General features: G+C 49.9%; 1 protein-coding gene across 3 annotated transcripts in view; it reads right to left on the bottom strand.

The window, feature by feature from the left end:
- Positions 1 to 2,309: 2,309 nt before the first annotated feature.
- HDLBP (high density lipoprotein binding protein) overlaps positions 2,310 to 19,131 on the bottom strand; it is a 39,140-nt gene continuing 22,318 nt past the window's right edge. For all 3 annotated transcript variants that reach the window (XM_051627004.1, XM_051627005.1, XM_051627007.1), the window contains exons 6-28: positions 17,832 to 18,038; positions 17,177 to 17,392; positions 16,144 to 16,350; positions 15,822 to 15,929; positions 15,146 to 15,250; positions 14,626 to 14,704; positions 13,974 to 14,113; positions 13,573 to 13,677; positions 13,191 to 13,304; positions 12,773 to 12,859; positions 12,481 to 12,612; positions 11,977 to 12,195; positions 10,932 to 11,153; positions 10,478 to 10,696; positions 9,639 to 9,777; positions 9,098 to 9,252; positions 7,987 to 8,091; positions 6,831 to 6,965; positions 5,615 to 5,758; positions 5,240 to 5,425; positions 4,136 to 4,252; positions 3,532 to 3,660; positions 2,310 to 2,857 (exon numbers count right to left, since the gene is read on the bottom strand). In XM_051627004.1, coding sequence (XP_051482964.1) covers positions 2,771 to 2,857; positions 3,532 to 3,660; positions 4,136 to 4,252; positions 5,240 to 5,425; positions 5,615 to 5,758; positions 6,831 to 6,965; positions 7,987 to 8,091; positions 9,098 to 9,252; positions 9,639 to 9,777; positions 10,478 to 10,696; positions 10,932 to 11,153; positions 11,977 to 12,195; positions 12,481 to 12,612; positions 12,773 to 12,859; positions 13,191 to 13,304; positions 13,573 to 13,677; positions 13,974 to 14,113; positions 14,626 to 14,704; positions 15,146 to 15,250; positions 15,822 to 15,929; positions 16,144 to 16,350; positions 17,177 to 17,392; positions 17,832 to 18,038 — 3,357 coding nt within the window. In that variant the 3' untranslated portion in view covers positions 2,310 to 2,770. The remainder of the gene's footprint in view (positions 2,858 to 3,531; positions 3,661 to 4,135; positions 4,253 to 5,239; positions 5,426 to 5,614; positions 5,759 to 6,830; positions 6,966 to 7,986; positions 8,092 to 9,097; positions 9,253 to 9,638; positions 9,778 to 10,477; positions 10,697 to 10,931; positions 11,154 to 11,976; positions 12,196 to 12,480; positions 12,613 to 12,772; positions 12,860 to 13,190; positions 13,305 to 13,572; positions 13,678 to 13,973; positions 14,114 to 14,625; positions 14,705 to 15,145; positions 15,251 to 15,821; positions 15,930 to 16,143; positions 16,351 to 17,176; positions 17,393 to 17,831; positions 18,039 to 19,131) is intronic.

Here is a 19,131-nt window from a genome sequence, read left to right as displayed (position 1 = left end):
TTTTTCTTGGCTCACTTCCTCACCAAGTGGGCTGAGCTGGGCAGAGTCTTGCAAGCCAGACAGTGACAGGAGGGAGTGGTCAGTCAGGAGGGCTTTATGGAGGAGAGCAGCACCTTTGCCCTGGCTGTTGGGTGCTGTGCAGCCCTGCTGGTTGTAGAAGGCAGATGAGAGGCTCTGGTTATGGTGGAGATGAGCAAGGACCACAGCTGGTGCCTCCTTCTTCCCTACACTGGCAGCATCTCTGGCACCACCTTCCTGGGTGGGAGCAGGTCAGTGGATCCCTGTGAGGACACAGCCACTGCCTGCCCCTGCTCTCACCTCCTCCCTCCACCCAGCTGCCTGCAGTCTGAGTTCCACCTGGCTGCAGAGGCTCAGGCATGCAAGCTGGAGCTCCTCAACCTGGGTACACCCAGCCAAGCAAGGGCTACCAGTAGAAATAATATCCGTGACACTCTAAGCTGTTTCAGGTTTTATTTTAGAATTTATAAAATTCCAGTGTCATCCATACTCATGAGCCTTTTTACATGTTTGCATATAGTCTCCAAACTCCAAAGTTAAGGCCAAGGGATCATTGCTATGGAAACATACAATATGGAAGACATCAAAGAGAGGAAATGAACACATGCCACAGTCTGCTGCGGAAGGAGGGTGGTGGGGGGACAGTACTAGGTACAATCACTTCATGACCTTCTTTAGAGTGGAGGGTCGGGCGATGGGGCACGAGCCCAGGTGGTGGTGCCCCAAAGGTAACGCAAGCCTAGCTGTGCAACTGGTGAGGGCATCAAGAGGAAGAGGGGGCAAGAGGCTTGGTGACATCGGACAGACCTAAGCTACAGGGGTAATAACCATCTTCTGGCAGATGCAGATGTGAGGGTGTCACCCTAGTTCTGTCTGACCCACCCTGTCTTCTGTGCTTGAGGCAAGGCCACCCTGTCCCTCGGGGGCAGGCAGGTGCCCTGCGATGGGCTGTGGTCAGCTCCAGTCATTGTTCAGACTTAAGGAGAGCACTGGGAGGTTTTAGTTCAACTGCACAGCAGCCTCTTCCAAGAAGAGCTGACCCAGGAAGAAGTGTTGGCATGTCAGGTCTGCCAAAGGGAAAGGCAAGAAGGCTGGGCTCAGCTTGCCAGTTTGGGGCCTTTGCTCCTTAAGCAGCACTAGAGAAGAGAGGCTATGGACTCCTGCTTTTCCAAGAGCTGAAGCAGCTGGGATAGAGGAATGGCTCAGACTACAACCCCTGTAGGACCGAGGCAGGGGAAGAACAGAGAAACCCCAGGCTCCCTGCCTCCCTCCAGAAAGATGTGGTTTTCCTCTGACTGGCTGGAGGAGCTTGGACAGTCCCTCGGAGGCAGGCAGCAGGGCCAGGGGGCAAGCGGCCACAGCACGGAGCACCCTCTGCGCCCGTACGATGGAGGCCTCGAGGAGGGGTCAAGGCACCACAGGGCCAGCCCCCAGTGCCCTCAGAGCAGAAACCTGGCTTGTGACCTCTGCAGCTGAAGGCTGTGGCAAGGCTGTGCTCATGGCCTCAGGGCCGAGCCCTGGTCTAGCTCAGCCAGCAGTCCTGTGGTTCTCTGCTTCACAGCCTGCCTCGTGGTCACTGTGCCCAGCTTCCCTTCGTGGGAGCTCCCACAGCCACTCCAAGACAAAAGGCTCCTCTTGGTTCTCCTCCATGCTCTGGGTGGAGCTGTGGGTGCCAAGGCAAGAGCTGGAACAGCTTGCTTACCCTCCTCAACTTCAGAGGCCACCATCATACTGACTTTTGAGGTAGAAAGAAGGCAATAGTATTAGATGTCCCTACTGCTCCTGCCTAAATGCTGCAGTGCCAGCAGAGGACTACAGCTTCTCAAGGCTGTGCTTCCCACCAGCTTCTCCTGGGTCATGCCCAACAACCTTGGCCGACCCATACCTGTCCCATCCGCTAACATGATTCCATGCTGGCTCACCTGCCTGCTCACACTGTTGGGAATGAGGGAACATGGGGAAGGAGGACCAGGGGTCTGTCACCACGTGCTGGAAGACTCGTCAAGCGTGCGGGCTGGGGCTTGTGCTCCGGGTGGTGCCCTTGGAGGTGTTTACCTGACCAGGGTCAGTGTTCTGGTCCCTTCTCCACCTCTGCTGCCTCTCCAGCCTATTGAAGCTTTTGTTCCTTTAAAAAGCAAGTTTCTGACCTTTTTTAAGATTATTTGAAGCTCTCCCCACAGTCAGCTATCAGCATTAAATGAATTTTTGGCAGTTAAAAGGAAAAAAAAAAAAGTTGATTGCACTCTAAAAAGGTAAGGCCTGGGATAAACACAAAGGAAAGAGGGCAAACGTTTTGGCTTTAGAAAGTCAAGGAAATTTATTTCCTGAGGTCATGAGACAGGAAGTAGATTCCTAGCCACAGTAAAGGAGGTCTCCTAATGAAGGCGAGAATGCCTAGTAAGACATGCTCAAGAGAGCAGATTGCTCTGCTAGCGCTTGGGAAGCTGCAAATCTTAGCCACTTTGAGTCAATTATGAAGTTTCTAACAAAAACACACACATTTAGTGTTTGAATCTGAGTGGAAGTCTTGTTTCCAAAGGAGGAAAGAATATCCATCAAGAGATGAGGGTGGGTCTTAGCCACGGTGATAGCTGAGGGGAGCAGGATGGGGTCTAGCACTCCAGACACCATTAGGAGACCTCTTGGGGCAATTGACTTGTGCTCCAGCCGCTGGGTCAGATTTCAGACAGGAAGTATTTGTGGCAGGTTAGTGTCAGGTCAGCGGGCTGGAGGAGTTTCTGCTTCCAGGTCATTATCGTTTGGGTCCCCAGGGAAGAGTCTTGGGGGCCACTTGAGCCCCAAAGCTGGGGAAGTCTTCAGAACTGCTCATATCAGGGGCCTAGAGCAAACAAAAAGGGAACAAGTTAAGCTCCTGCCCTGCTGTGAACCTGCACAGTGCACCCCTGAGCTAAGCAGCATTTCTGATGTTCCACAACAGCAACAAGAGGTGAGGGCCAAAAAGGATCACCGTGTCCTGAGGACTGCTCAGGGTGGATGGTCAAGCCACCTAGAGATGACATTTAGGAGGGTGCAGAGAGGAGCAAATGCCAAGGGGATCAAGGGCTCTGAGGGCCCAGCCACAGTAACGTGGGACACTGGAGGGGGGTCAGGCCAGCTCACTGCTGCCAGCCAGGACACAGCTACAAACATCAAGCCAGTTCTGTGCTGTAGCAGAAGAGTCAGAAGTCCCAGTGTCCCATCCCTACCCTTAAATACAAACACCATCTGGCAGGACACTTTTCTGGTAAGGGTCCCCCACAGTGGGGTAGTCAGTGTGGACAGTATGTTTGGAAGGAAGAGACAGCAGAGCTTTGGAAGGTGAAGAGGCACAGCCCAAACCTGCTCTCAGCTTGCATGGCCACAAAGAGCAGGAAGGTCCTTCATTGCTTTCTCTGCCACCAAGGAGAGAGAATGCTTTGTTTCCCCAGCTAAGACAGGAGGGCCAGACCTCAAGAGTAAGTCCTGGGCAGAGGGTACCCCATGCCCTGTGCCCCCAGCAGAAGCAACACTCACCTTTTCGTTGTTGACAGTGGCCCAGGGGGCATCTCTCACCACAAAGCCCTTGGATGGAGCCTTGGACTCTTCATGTGAAGAGGGCTTCATATACACCTGCATTGCCTCATTGTCCACCACATCTGCAAGCTGCAGTGACATGGCCCAGTTAGGGGGAGATCTTCTAGATCCTCAAACTGGTGTAACACACCCCTTGCCCACCCTCCCCACCTCACCATGCTGCAACCTCAACGTCACCAGCCTGGTCTACAATGACCAGTGTTTCTACACTGGCTCAAGGGCCACCAACTCCTAACTGATGCAAGGTGCCACAAAATAAGCATGTGCACATCCTGGGGGTGTCCCAGCATTCCCATTCACTGTCCCCTCCTGGACAGTGGGGCAAGTCCTTGCACTGCTTCACAGAGCACAGCCTGGGGCTCTGGGCCCAGCTGGTCTGAGATGAGGTCTCACACAGCTGCAGATGAGAGCTACTGCCACCTGCACAGGGCTTGAGTTCTCTGATATGTTGGTAGAAAATACCACCTGGAGATACTTCAGACATCCAGCTCTGTGGCACAAGAAATCCTTGTTAAGCCCTTGTACAGATTTGCTGAACACTCACATATTCCTCCTCCAAGTTCAGGATGTGATCAATAGCTTCTTCCACATTCTCAGGGAGTCCTGTCACAGTCACACAGTTGGGGTCAGGAGCTCCACTCTGGGGAAAGCGAATATCCACCTGCAATACAAGGAACAGGACTGCATATCTGAAAAGCCACAGACTGCCTGTGACCCTGGTCATTAGAGTCACAGGAAAGCCCTGATCTGTTTACTGCCACAGCCAAGATGCAAGTTTCTAAAGCCTCATCATTCCAGATTCACATTCACTGCTGTCCCTGGAGTGAAGCACACTGCTACAGCCACACACTGTCAGGGGCAAAGGTCCCCATCCTTCTCAGAGCCAGCTGACTTTGCCAAATCTGGAGTCCTTGAGAGTGTGTCAAGATTCCCAAAGTCAAGGGAATCAACAGTGGCCTGGAGAGCTGCTCTCTGCAACTGCCTGAAAGGAGGTTGTAGCAAGATGGGTGTTGGACTCTTCCCCCAAGTTACAGGTGATAGAATAAGAGGAATTGGCCTCAAATTGTGCCAGGGGAGGTTTAGATGGGATATAAGGAACAATTCTTCACCAAAAGTTTGTCTAGCACTGGAACAGGCTGCCCATGGCAGTGGTGGAGTCCCCATCCCTGGAGGGATTTAAAAGCCGCGTAGATGTGGTGCTGAGGGACATGGGGCAGTGGTGGCCTGGGCAGGGCTGGGTTAGTGGTTGGACTGGATGATCTTAAAAGTCCTTTCCAACCAAAATGATTCTGTGACTCTAAGACAGAAAGAGCTCAGCCTCCTCCCTGCAGGGCTCCTAGAACAAGGGTGACTCATGGCCAGCTGGTGTCTGGGTGTGGTGACACAACAGCCCAGCTGGCCAGGGCATAGCAAGGTGCCCTGGCCCAAGGATCTGCTCACAAGCTGGTGGTGACAGAGCTGGAGGTGAGCAGGACAGCACGGGCTTTCCCTCTGTGCCTGTTCCAGCTGAAGGTGCTCAACAGGCACCAGACACAAGGACCACAAGATGTGAACCTCACGCTCCTGAATTCAGCCCTTAGCAGAGCTGCCACCAAGCTCTTAGCACAGGGGCAAGCACAACACTGACCCCCCAGGCCCAGCCACTCACCTTGAACTCATCCATGATTTTGCGGATGGCTTTACCACGGGCACCAATGATGCGAGCGTGAACACGATGGTCCAGAGTCACATCCTCAGAGACCATCTGCTCCAGCTCACCAACGATCTTCATGATGGCATCTCGGGCAGCCTCAGCGTTCTTCTCATAGCCAGTGATGGTGATATGGTCTTGGGCCTGGGCCACAGGGAAATGTGTGAGAGATGAGGCTGACAAGCAGCTGAGCAAGACTTCTCCCTCATAATCCCTTTGACCCTCCACCTTACCCAAAGGCAGCACAGGGAGTCCAGGGCCCTAGAGAAGATGCATGCTGCCTATGCTCAGAGTCAATCACCAGCCCTCCTTGCATCCCCTCTGACATCTCACCTGGCTTTCATCGTCCTTGTCAGGGAACTGGATGTTGACCTCATGCTCTGTGCGGATCTGGGTGATCACTGCTCCCTTCCTCCCAATGATTTTGGGGTGATACTTGGGATCCACAGTCACTGTCAGCTTGAAGCTTCGCAAGGCCTGGAACAGGAGAAGCACAGTGAGACAGAACAGCAAGGAACGTATCACGGCTGGTCCAGTGATGTCCATCTAAGTCACAGAGGTTCCTTCTGCCTTCTGAGATGCACAGAACAGATTCTACGGGGTCATTCTTGAGTGTACATGGCTATGGAAGGGCACCCAAGACATTAATCTGCCAGGGCCTTGTGCTTTCACCAAGTTCAGCAGGAAACTACAAGTAGCAAACAAGCACCCAACTCATCCCTCATCTATTCAGAGCTGTGATAAGGATTCAATGACAACAGCTACAGAGACTTCTAGCACAGTGAGGTTCCCACCCCAGTGTCTTGAAGGCAGATGAAGATGTGACAGAGTCTAAAGTTACCTAAAACAGAATCCCAAAACTTTCCTGTCAGTTCATATTACATGAGTAACATTTGGGTAACCTACTTATGAGGCTCCACACCCACAGAGCACTTAACGAGTGCTCTTAAAAGCCAAGGGGTTCCAGGAGTCTGTGCAGCTTCTGAAAGGAACAGCAGGGGCTGAAGCCTTGCTGGTCTGGGAGGACAGGCTGTGTTGGGGCCGTGTGGTGGGGCTTGGTAGTTTGTTCCAGAGAGGTTTGTGAAGGACTCTCTCCTACGGGAGGGACCCTGCAGTGGAGCAGGGGAAGACTGAGGAGTCCTCCTCCTGAGGAGAAAGGAGCAGCAGGAAACAACGTGTGTCAAACTGAGAGCAACTCCATTCCCCATCCCCTGCACTACTGTTGGGGTGTAGGTACAGAAACTGGGAGCAAAGTAACTGAGGCCCAGGAAGAAGAGAAGGGGAAGGTGTTTTTAAGCACTGTTTTTTTCCTCTCTGTCCTGCTCCAATTTGCTTAGTGACAAATTCAATTCATTTTCCCCCCAAGTTAAGTTAGTTTTGCACATCACTGTAATTGGTGAGTGAACCCTCCCTGTCCTTGCCTCGACCCAGGAGCTTCTCCTTATACTTTCTCCCCCTCATTCCACAGAGGGGGAGGAGTCAGTCACAGACATGTTGTGGTTCTTTGTTGCCTTCTGGGCCTAAACCATGACACAAACACAGGCCTTACCCGATCCTCTTGCTCAGCTTGCAGCTCCTTCACTCGTTCCAGCAGCCCGGCCTTGGCACGGTCCAGGTTGGTAGCAAGCCCAGTAATGGTGATGATATCTGACTGCAGCTCTGGAGCAGGGACCTGGATGTTCACCTGACGAACAAGTCACAATTATTGGTTTTTATCACTTGTGATGCCCATCACTGCAAGTTGGCAACTCACTGCCAAGACCAGCTCCCACCCAGACAGCCTAAACCACAGAATCACGGAATGGTTGAGTTTGGAAGTGACTTCTGGGGGTCATCTTGCCTAATCCACCTGTGCTGAAACAGGGCCACCTACAGTCAGCTGCCTGGGACCATGTCTTCAGCAATTCATCATAGAATCACAGAATGGTTTGGGTTGGAAGGGACCTTCAAGATCATCCAGCTCCAACCCTCTGCATGGGCAGGGACACTTCCCACCAGACCAGGTTGCTCCAAGCCTCATCCAACCTGCCCTTCAACACTGCCAGGGATGGGGCAGCCACAGATTCCCTGGGCAACCTGGGCCAGGGTCTCACCACCCTCACACTCAAAAATTTCCTCCTCATGTCTCACCTCAATCTCCCCTCTTCCAGTTTTAATCCATCCCCCCTTGTCCTCCCACTACAAGCCCTTGTCCAAAGTCCCTCCCCAGCTTCCTGTAGCCCCTGGAAGATCACTAGGAGGTCTCCCCAGAGCCTTCTCTTCAGATTCCTTTGCTGCAGGGTTTCAGCCCCCAGCAGTCCCTGTACCAGTCCAGAGAGGCTGGGAAACAAATGCAGCCAACCTGCATCAGCCCCAAGAGTCCCTGTGGGCTTCTGGGGGATTCTCCCAAACAGGCAGGCACAGTAGAGCTGTTTCTCATGGCCTAGGAGATATACGAGTCTCCCACTGATGAGGAGTCCCTGTAGGCACCAAACAAGTCATGCAACACTCATGGCATCAACACTGATCATAAAGCTTCACCACAAAACCTACCAAGCCCCAGAGCCAGGGACTAAATCACACAGGTCTCATTTTCTTATTACAGAGCCTGTACTCCATGGTCAAGCCACAACAGTCCTGAGTATGTTGCAACTGCCACCACCACAAACACGGTCACCTACAGACTCTCCAGGACAGAGGAGAAGACAGGAAGGGCAACAACTTACTTCAAATTCATCCATCATTTTGCGGATCCCGCTTCCTTTCTGGCCAATAATGTAACGATGAAGATCAAAGGGAACTTCCACCTCAATGGTGACAGGAACCAGAGCCTGCAGGGGAGGGAGCACAAGTTATTTATTGAAAGACTTCTCCTGTTTTTTGCTTGCCATAGACTTGCCCAAAAGAACGTGTTGCTGAACTGAGGTAGATTCCCTTGTAGTCAGGTAACACACTCTACAGGAAGAGAGAACAGCTGCAAAAACCAAGATGAGCTGTTGGGTATTAAAGAATTTTTTCCAAACAAGCATCTTAAACCTCCCCTCTGGGGACAGGCTGTTCTCATATCCTTGGCTTGCACCTAGCAGAGACTTGGGAAACATCACTAAAGCAGCATGGCAAGGTCATAGAATCATAGAATAGTTTGGGTTGGAAGGGACCATAAAGATAATCTAGATTCAACCCCCTGCATGGGCAGGGACACCTCCCACCAGCCCAGGTTGCTCCAAGCCCCATCCAACCTGCCCTTCAACACTTCCAGGGATGGGGCAGCCACAGCTTCTCTGGGCAACCTGGGCCAGTGTCTCACCACCCTCACACTGAAGAATTTCCTCCTAATATCTGATGTAAATCTCCCCTCTTCCAGTTTAAAGACATTAATCTTTGTCCTACTGCTACAAGCCCTTGTCAAAAGTCCCTCCCCAGCTTTTCTGTAGGCACTGGAAGGTGCTCTAAGGTCTCCCCAGAGCCTTATCTTCTCCAAGCTGAACAAACCCAACTCTCAGCCTGTTTGCTAAAGCTGGAATGATTCAGCCTCAGACAGACTCCTCTTTCCAGCTGTGCTCCTTAAAACAAGCATGTCTTGCTTTTATGGCAAGTAACCTGGTGCTGCCTACAAGCTCCAGCAATTGCAAGATCAGGCACTATGATCCAAGCTGCCAGGCTAGATCACTGAGCACTCAGAGGACTTCCCTCGAGTGGCACAGATGACCTCCACTGTTAGCATCAGTGACTGACCTTACCTAAGTAGTTTTTGTTACCACCACAAAGCCTGCAGTGAGCTTTTTGCATCAGGGCATCATGACATTCCAGGGCTAAGGGGTTTAGGAAGCCACATACCTGCAGAGCCTCCTTTGCTGCCTCACACTTCTCCCTGCGTCCAGAGATGATGATGATATCACACTTCTTTGGGGAGCTAGGATCTGCATCCTTCCCATCCTTGCCTTCCCCACCTTCCTCACCATTCTCCTGCACAACTGGCTCTGCAACAGGGGCTGGAAACATGGCAAGTCCAGTGTTAAATCCAGAATCACTCCTTTCTCATTATCTTCCCCTTCAGATCCCCAGGCTCAGCTTGAGCTTTGCCACAAGAGATCAGATGCTATGGACTGCTGTGGAGGAAGTTACTTCCAGCATGGGCAGCTTGCCATGACTTAGCCTAGAATGAACAGAACATTCCCCAAGACAGTCTCCTCCATGCCTCTCTGTCCCTTCTCCCCACGAGGACAAACTTGATGCTAAACCCAGATTCAAGGACACTGCAGGGAACATCAGGCATCAGTTCTCCATAGATTTAAAGTAGAACATTTCCACTGGTGCAGAGCATAGGCTACACTACGCTCATTTGATCCTCCCAATGACCACATATCCATGGGTATACCTGAGTTCTCCTCCCTGTCAGGGAATTTGATCTGGACACCATAGTCCCGGGTGATCTGCTGGATCCGGGATCCTTTTGGGCCCATAATGGAGCGGTGGAACTTCTGTGGGATGGTGCATTCGATTGTCACTTGAGCTTCCTGTAAGAAAGCAGAGTTGCTCTATTGTGATGTAGCCTCTTCCACGCCTAAAAACAGGAGGCTTGTGCATGGTGAAATCCATAATGGAGGAATGAGAGGAACTAGAAAAGGTAACAGCTGCTGGAAGGGGAGGAACTGATCCTAGAATCATTGCTCTCTCAGAGAAGTTAGCAGAGGGTTTCTTAATGAAGGCTGCCTCCAACCCATGACATTGAAGGCTTCTAAGACCAAAGCTCAAGCTCTCTATTACCCTGAAGAGAAGGAAGCATTAGAAGAAAGGAAAAGATAAGGAAGGAAAGGGCAAGAACAGGTTTGAAAGTTGGCTGCTTCCAAGAGATGATGCTAAGAGCACAGGAAACCCCAAAGACCAAGCACTGCCCAAGGCCAGACATGGAGAGGTATAAGAAGGCTCCAATGTTTTAATGCCCAGCAGTACACCAAGGAAGGGTGTCCTATTTCTATTCCTAAAAAGCAAGAGGATGGGCAGAGGCAATTCCTTCACATAGCACTGCCATTTTGGAGCCAGCTGTCGCTCCCCAGGCTGGGATCTAAAGTCTGCAGACCTTCTATGCTGTCAGCAAAGCTTCAAATCCCAGAACTACTGTGGAACTTATTCACGTAAAGCTTGGCTGTACAGCAGGTTCAAGGAGGATACTGCTGAAGCAACAAAGTATACAAGAAGCAGTTTCCTGCAACATACCAGGTCCTCAATGATCTCCTGGATGCGTTTCTTGGCTGCCTCCACACAGTCCTTGGCTCCCTTGAGGGTGACTTTGTCACTCTGGGTGCCAGAGCGTGGGAAGCTGACCATCACCCCACCATACTCATCTGCAATCTCACGCAGAACCTGCCCTCTCCGGATGACAAAGTGGCGGTGGTGCTTGGGGTCAACCACCATCGAGTCTTCAACCACGTTATCCTGCCAACAGATGACAGTCAGTCAGCCCTGCCTGTCCTGGTGATACCATCAGTCTGCTGCACTCAAGAGCAATCAGTTTACAACCTCACCCCAACAAGTGACAGCAAGAAGGATCTTCCTGAGCTCCCATGATGGGCAGCAGATGGTTTTAGGACAAGCAGGTCCTCCACACTGACATGTTACAGATCTTGCTTGCTACAGTGACAGGCAAGAAAGTAGAAAAAGTAGCTCATACCAGGTTCTTGATGAGAGCCTCCAACTCCTTCTGAGCTTCTTTCACAGCCTCCTCAGTTCCCATGATGGTAATCAGCTCCTGATCTTTGTCATCTGAAGTTGGGAAGATGATGCGGGCCCCAGTATTGTCACGGACCTTACGGATGTTGCCCCCACCCTTGCCAATAAGGAATTTGTGGTACTCTGGCTTTGCACGGAGGTCCACGGTGTAACTCTTGGTTTGCTGAAAGGAGACAGATATCCACAGAACATCTCAATACATAGGAAATACATACTGGCATCAACAGTGAGCATGCAGGTATGTCACCTGCACCCACATACAGAGTGTTGCAAGCACAAGGTAGATGCAGCGTGTTGTTGGACTCCAAAAGTTAGGGGATTGTCTTAAATTAAAAACACTACCCAAAAGATCTTCTCAGGACTGAAAAGCTTACTCTACTGTCAGCATGACTGGTGAGAATATCAGCAGGAAAGACTTCCTAGGAAAAGGGAATCACACAAGGCAGAATAACCATTTGCTAACTGTCTGCTGCAAGTCAGGCAGCAGAGACAACCAACCAATCAGAACATGGCCACATGCTGGTATTAGAAAGGGGTTTTTCTTGCTATTCTAATGACCCATCAGCCACAACTCAGAGCAAGGTCTTGTAATCTAAAGTATTCAAATCTGGATATATGGAGGGCAACAGAAGAACTGGAGCTGGAATTCTGAGATCAAGAGGGGAAAAAAAAAAGAAGAGATATGCACAGTAAGCTGTGGATACCCAGCAGCATTCAAACCACAGGAGGAAGGAGCCTTAACCCTTTGAGTATGTCCTCAGTCTAGCCGAGAACATCACAGACAGTTCTCCCATGGGAAAGAAATTCATTGTCACCAGGATGGAAGCAGAATTTGCTTTTAATCATCCAAACTGTACTCAAATGCCTCAAAAGAGGGTTGGGCTGTCTGATGCCAGAGGCTTCCCAGCAGGCAGAGAGGATCACTTCAACCCCTGAAAAGAAACAGCCAAAACAGTGTGCTCCTTCCCCTAGGAGGCAAGGCTCACCTTCTCCTCTGCCAGGTGCAGCAGCTGTTTCTTGGCTTTCTCCACATCCTGGGCTGGGCCCCTGATGGTCACGGTGTCACTGCCAGAGCCCTCAGTGGGGAAGTGGATGTGGACTCCACCACACTCCTCCATGATGGAGCGGATGAAGCGGCCTTTGGCTCCAATGAGGGAATTATGCAGTTTGGAAGGAATAGAGACCTCCACCTCTGTGATGTTGGCCTGAGAGAAAACAGCACAAGGCTGTTAGTCAAGCTGCAGAACTGTTTGTACCCATTTTGCTTACCTTTATAGAGCCATGTACAAGAGATGCCTGACCAGAGAGGATTGAGACTAGCTACTCCTGACACAAGAGCAACCACAAACTTAGGGCTAAGAGTCAAAAACAGTCTGACATTCACATGGGCCTCCTCTCTGCCTTCTCACACCACAAGCACTTCTGTATTTAAGTCTTTTATCAACATTTTGAAGTCCCTCATCTGCAACAGACCAGCCATTTCAACTTACTAGCTCTTTCTGGATGGCAAGAATTCTGTGACGAGCAGCTTCACAGTTTGCTTTCTTGCCTGTGATAACAATTGTCTCTGAGTTGCTGTTCTCTGCTGGGAGATCAATTTTGGTGTTGCTTTCTTCACGGATCTGCCAAAAAGGAAATAAAACCATCTCAGAGGTGCTCCATGCGAGGAACAAAGCCCTTGGAGGTTAGAATTGACATCACCAGTGAGCAGGAGAGCAGAGAGTGGGGATTATCTGCAGGCAGTGACCATAACGAGCACTGGAGACAGGAAAAGTATCTCACCTTCTTGATGTTGGCACCTCCTTTCCCTATGATGTTCTTGTGGAATTGTTTGAAGATGGGGACAGAAATAGAAAAGCTGTTTTCAACCTAAGGGAGAAAGGAAAGAAGAACTGAAGACTAAACTGTAACAGCAAGCGAGGCCTCGTCCCAGGAACCTGATAAACAAGCTTTTGACAATAGGCTTAGAACTCAAGGAAGTCCTCTATATGAGATATTAGCAAGAATAAACAAAGGCAAGTACCTTCCCCTGTAGCCTTTAAATAACAGTTATTATCCCCTTGTCCCCATCCAGCCAGGACAGCGTCCACAGCTCCCTCATCTTGAGGTGTTTCAGCCCTAGCCAAGCTAGTACAGGTCTGCTTTATTCCAGGGTTATCCAAGCATGTGGGAGAGAACAGCAGACAGAAGCTCTCCTTACCAGGTCTGCCACCATCTTTTGCATGTACTTGGTGCACTTTTCCACCTCATTTTTGGGACCTCTAAGTTGGACGATGTCGCTTTTGTGTGCAGGGTCTGGGAAGTTGATGATAACCTGCAAGAGGAGGTGATTTACAGTCAACTCAAACAAAAGCAAGAACCACTGGGTCAGGAACATGCAAAGGTTGGAAGGATCCTACACATCCCCTCCCTGTCCCATTTGGAAAAGGGAAACCATGTGAGCGGCCTCCAGCCAAAAGAGCCACCTTCTCATACATATTAGACACAGAGCCACTGTATTTATCACTTCAGCAAGGGTATGTCTACTAGTCTAGTAGGAAATATCCTCTCTGAATTCCTTATCTCCTAGAAAGAGAAATTACCTCTGGGAATTTCTCCCGGATTTCCCGGATCCGCTCGCCCTTCTGCCCAATGATGGTCCGGTGGAATTTCTGCTCAATGATTAGGTCCTTGGTGCGTTCATTTTCCTGATGAGAATGGAATTCACACAGAGATTTCAGCAGGAGAGCCACATACTTTTATTTACCAGGTTGCTGCCTGGCAGTTTACTTGCCAGCATTGTCCCTCTTTTCTCCTCTAGACAAAATTAATTCAAGACTAGGAGAGAAGTGGTATCCAAGGAATAGAGGAGCACATCTGTGAAAAGGAACTTGCACTTGTCTTGAGTGCTTGGTGGGCAAAAGGGACACACTAGCATCAGAAGATTATGAAGGAACATAAGAGCCCAAGCTCTGAGGCCTCCCAAGCACCACATCCCACTCACCATACGGGAAGCGAGTTCCAGCAGCTCTTTCTTGGCCTGTTGGACCCCCTGTGGGTCTCCTTCAATTCTGATCAGGTTGCTCTTCTCATTGTCCGGGGGAATGCGCACAGACACCTTGTAGAGGTCCTTTATCCTGTTAACTTCAAGGCAAGGAGTGTGGTGACACAGTCTGCTAGGCTAAGACATGGAGGCAAGGAACCTAGACTGCTGAAGAAGTAAATCAGCCTCTGTGAAGGGGCCTGTGGGGTGGGGTTGAAACAGGGGAAAGTGCCTCTTTACCCTTAAGTTGAGTGACAGCAGATCTGTGCCACACAAAAACCTGTACAAGTAAATACTGGGGTATCTACAGAGCCAACTGTTTGCTTGCCAGAGTAAGGCATCTGTTTCTTCCTGAAACAGCACCACAATTAGATCAAACGATCATTTCTTTCTAATCCCAAACTCTTTTTTGGGGAGAAATGGACCAAGCAGATTTCCACTCCCCCCCTCGTCAGCTGCTAAAAATGTCATTCACATAGAGCAACTTCAAAAACCAACCAACCAAAGTCAATTCTCCAACCAAGCACACTGGATGAGCTACAGAGCCCCTGATACGATCTAGTGAATGTGGAGAGTCTGGACACAGGAAGGATTAGAAAGGCACCCCACTTACTGTTAGCTCCATTCTTGCCAATGAGGTGTCTGTGGAATTTGTGGTCAACATTGATTTCTGCATAATCCATCCGGTTGATCTGTAAGGGATGGTGTGGAGTTAGGTAGGGCAGGGCACCATTTCTTGTTTTGGGCCCTAAGAACCTGCCTACTGCAAGGACTGGCACTGACTCTCCAGATGTCAGTTACAGGTGCTCCTCCTGCTATTAAGCAGAGCAGAAACATTCCCCTGGTTTTAAGCTGAGAGCACCATGGTTGTGAAACTTTTAAAGGGACTCATACACCTCTCCAGCTGTGACTGGGAGAGTCCTTCCTTCTCTTCATCAAAAGATTCAAGACCTCCTGCTGATTCTCTAAGAATGCTATGGATGAGCTCTGTAACCCAGGGTTTCATCCACCTGCCACACAACCTGTCTTCTGCAAGTTCTGTTCAGCATGTCAAGACACCCATCATCTTTGCTCTGTTGCCCCTTGTCCCCCCACATTCTTCTTGCATACTGGAACTAGTAACACAAACTTACCAGATCCTTGACCATGACTTCAATCTGTTCCTGAGCCACATTCACATCTTCTGTAGGTCCTTCCAAAGTGATTTTATCCTCTCCTTCAGTGAATTCGATGTGAACCTTGAGAGACAACAATGAATCCAGTAAGAATTTTCTGAGATACAAGCCATGCCAATGCTGTTAGTTAGGCCTACACCCTCTGTCCCAGCCACTAAGAGATTTCCTTCTCACAAAGTACATGAATCATTCCCATGGTTTCAGAAGTTGGTCACTTACAATTGGGCCATATCACAGTGTCTACAGCCCAAGGCTTTGGTGCTGTCCTGATGTCTGCAAGAGCTTTGGGTAAGTTAATCACCTAGCCTTTCTCTAGATATCATCTAATTCACCAGGGAGAAGCCTGCTGAAGTTAGCATTTGCAGGTAACCTACTACATAAATTCTCAAAACACCACATAGAGCTTCCTTTGAAGGTCTCAACCCATGAGAGTAACACAGGGTGGGCAGTGTTTGCAGCAGTAAAAGAGAGGTTCCCTTTAGTATTAACATCTGTGTCATTTCCTCCCTGGTTTTACCAACTCCAGAATATATTTTCTCCTCTAGGAAGAGTGATCTTTGTAGATCATATAAACCAGAGATCAATAAACCACATTCTACATCAGAGCATTCTAAGCTAGCCAGCTCATCCCTACCTTTGGCATCTGCTGAGTTATTTTGGCCAGGTTTTGTCCTTTCTTTCCAATAATGAAACGATGAAGCCAAGAGGGGGCAGAGACCGAGGAGACGGTAAAACTGTTGGCCTGAGACAGAGAAACAGAGAAGCTGCTTGGTGGGCAGACAGGGAGAGGTCTTCACAACAATTCAGTTCCGAATCCTATGTGGCACCCTCAGTATTGACATCCTAGCTGCATCTCCAGCAGTCCAACCGAGACCACCTCTCCCCACCACCTGTCACTGCTCACAGATGTGTCTTTCTGGGGCTTTCAAAGAAGGCCCAGCCCATCTTGTCAGTACCTTTGCATAGACTTCAGTCAGTGCTTGCCCAAGCTTTTCAGGCTCGCCTCGCAGTATCACCGTCTCCGAGCTACTGTCAGTGGGTGGGATCTCGACAGAGACTCCAGTTTTCTCCAAGATCTCCTGCAGGGAATTCCCCTTGGGACCGATGACATACTTGTGCTGGGACTTCTTCACCTCCACTGCAATGGTAGTAGTCTTCTTTTTCTGTAGGGACAGAGGTACTGGGGCATCAATCACAAGGGGGCAGGGAAGGACAAGAGCACAAGGAAGAGGCACAAGATGCAGTGAAACTCTGCACCCAGGAAAAAGCAAGGCAAAGGTAAGCACAGTGGTGTTGTGGTGCCCTAGCACCCTCTAGGCCTCTGTCTATAGAAAACTTGGTGCTCAACAACTCACAGGTGAAGTACAAAACTAGTCTTCTGTGTCAACCTACTCCATGGAAGAGATCACATCCCCACACCCCCTTGCACAACTGGGCTCCAGGCTCAGCTGTCCCCCAGGCACTATTCTAATGCAACACCATGTAGGTTACTAGGCTATAAGCTGATTATCTCTGTTGAAATCCAGACTGGTTCAATACAGAGCTAACCATGAAGAAAAAAACAGCCTAACAACCCACAACAGGATATTCACAGAAGTGTTGGCTGTGGAAAACATACTGGAGTGAAATTAATTCTTCAGCAACTTCTATTTATATTGCAACTTGGATACTGTTAGCTGGCCACCACTGTAGACTTCAACTTCCTTCCCTAGTAGCACCTGTGTGAAAAAGAGCCAGTTGAGCCCTCTGTGGTCTGCTAATTCCCATGACACAGCAAAGCCAGAAATCTCTAACCTAGCAGTTTCACCCCAAGTCCCACCCTGCTGAGTGAGGAAATGGCAAGATCCAGAGCCATGCACTGCAAATGCTGCTGAGCCAGAGCTGACACAAGAAGGATGCAACAGAGGGATGCACAGGAGTTGAACAAGAAGGGAAGAGGGACTATTAGCAGGTGGGGGAAAGATGGGCAGCTTTAGGGACCAGGTATACCTTCTCCTCATAGATCTTCTTAACACGAGCCACGGCCTGGGCTAGCTGCTCCTTTTCTCCTGTGAAGACTATCTCTGTCTTGTTGACGCTGGGTGGAGGGATGTTGATGCGTGTCCCTGTGTCCTGCATGAGCTCACTCACCAGCTTGTTGTAGGGGCCAGCAATGAAGGGGTGATAGACCTTCTCCACGTCCAGCCGCTCCACGGCACGCTTATCCTGGAAGAGCCCCAAACAAACCTTGCTGGGAACTGCCCTCCACATTTACAGCCTCTGCCAGACACAGCTAAGCTCCCAGTGATGTCTTGCTTGGCACTCTGGCCCCAGCACCCTTTTTAGTTCTGCAGGCTTGTAGATTCCCCATCCCTTTCAATCTACAAATACTGCTGTTGCTGAGTGCTCTGTAATCCCCTCAGCCGGCACCTCATACAGTTCCCTTCCAATATAAAACACACTGATCTGACTTCAGAGGTGGACAAAATGGAGAACCAGAAGCTGCAGAGCCTGGCAGCAGTGCTTGTAAAGCCAGTGGCACAGTGTTTCTGTTCAGAATAACATATTAGCCACTGACTGTGGCCACGGGGGTCACAAATACACCATGGAGAAGCAAGATGGCTGCCCAGCTAATGCCAGGAGAGAGACCACAGTACTGAAGTACCTGCTCAGCAGAGATAAGCAGGATCTCGTGTCGGGCCTTCTCAATTCCTTCCTTAGTGCCGGTGATCTTGATCTGGTTGCTGGGGTCATCTGGGCGGGGGATCTGGATTTTTGTTGCAGTTTTGAGCTCCAGGTCCTGCAGCTTCTCACCATTCTTTCCAATGACAAATCTGTGGTGCTCCTTGGGGATGGCAACTGTCGCTGAAGCCTGCGACACAGAAGCCAAGCATCTGTGACAACTCCTGCCTGCACTGGCAGCTCCACAGGAACACAGCCAAGGAAAGCAAGTGACATGCTGCTTAGCAGTACCACTAAGGAGCAAACACAATGCCTTCCCAGCACAATCTGTCCAAGGACTGATACTCTACCAGAAGAGTTGATCTCCAGTGCCTCTAAACCAGGAATCTAAACCCCACCTTTTCCTCAAAAGCCTTCCACTGGCACAGGAGCAGCACTCTGAATTAGGAAAGGCCTTTAGGCACAGATGAGGAGATGCACATCCTCCAGTGTAAGACACTGGAGCAGTATCAGGCAACTGAGACAGTGGCTCTTGAATGGAGTTTATCTGAACTCTGACATCTGCTGCCAAGGCTACAGAGAACAAGACCTGTAGTCTGACTCCTAGGAAACTGAAATCCAACACCAGAAATCTATTCCAGCAGGCAAACAGCTAGGAGATGCTTATGCTACTAAGTGCTAAGGTGTCTTCAATGTAGCACATGCTGTTCCCAGGACTGCTTCTAAGGCCCCTCTTGGAAAAGGGGTCCCAAAAGCTCAGTTTATCTATGAGTTTGCTCTGGGAGACAGTGTCAAATGCTTTACCAAAATCAAGATAAACCACATCTACTGCCCTACCATCATCTATCCACCCGGATACTTCCTCATAGAAGGTTATAAGGTTGGTCAAACATGACATTCCCTTGGTAAAACCATGCTGACATGCGTAGAGACAAGGGGCGATGGGTGCAAACTGGAACACAGGAGGTTCCAAGTAAACATCAGAAAAAACTTCTTTACTGTGAGAGTGACAGAGCCCTGGAACAGGCTGCCCAGAGAGGTTGTGGAGTTTCCTTCTCTGGAGACATTCCAAACCCTCCTGGACACGTTCCTGTGTGACGTGCTCTAGGTGATCCTGCTCTGGCAGGGGGGTTGGACTGGATGATCTTTCGAGGTCCCTTCCAAACCCAGAGATTCTGTAATTCTTCATGTTTGTGAATATGTAACTACTAACAGTAATTAGACACTTAAAACTCAGGCTACACTGGGAAAAAAATAATCCAAAACAAGATCACTTGGTGTAA

Source organism: Apus apus, chromosome 8 (genome assembly GCF_020740795.1).
Source record: "Apus apus isolate bApuApu2 chromosome 8, bApuApu2.pri.cur, whole genome shotgun sequence".
Taxonomy (NCBI): Eukaryota; Metazoa; Chordata; class Aves; order Apodiformes; family Apodidae; genus Apus; species Apus apus.
The sequence above is the reverse complement of the archived record's forward strand: the minus strand, read 5'-3'. Positions and strand labels throughout refer to the sequence as shown.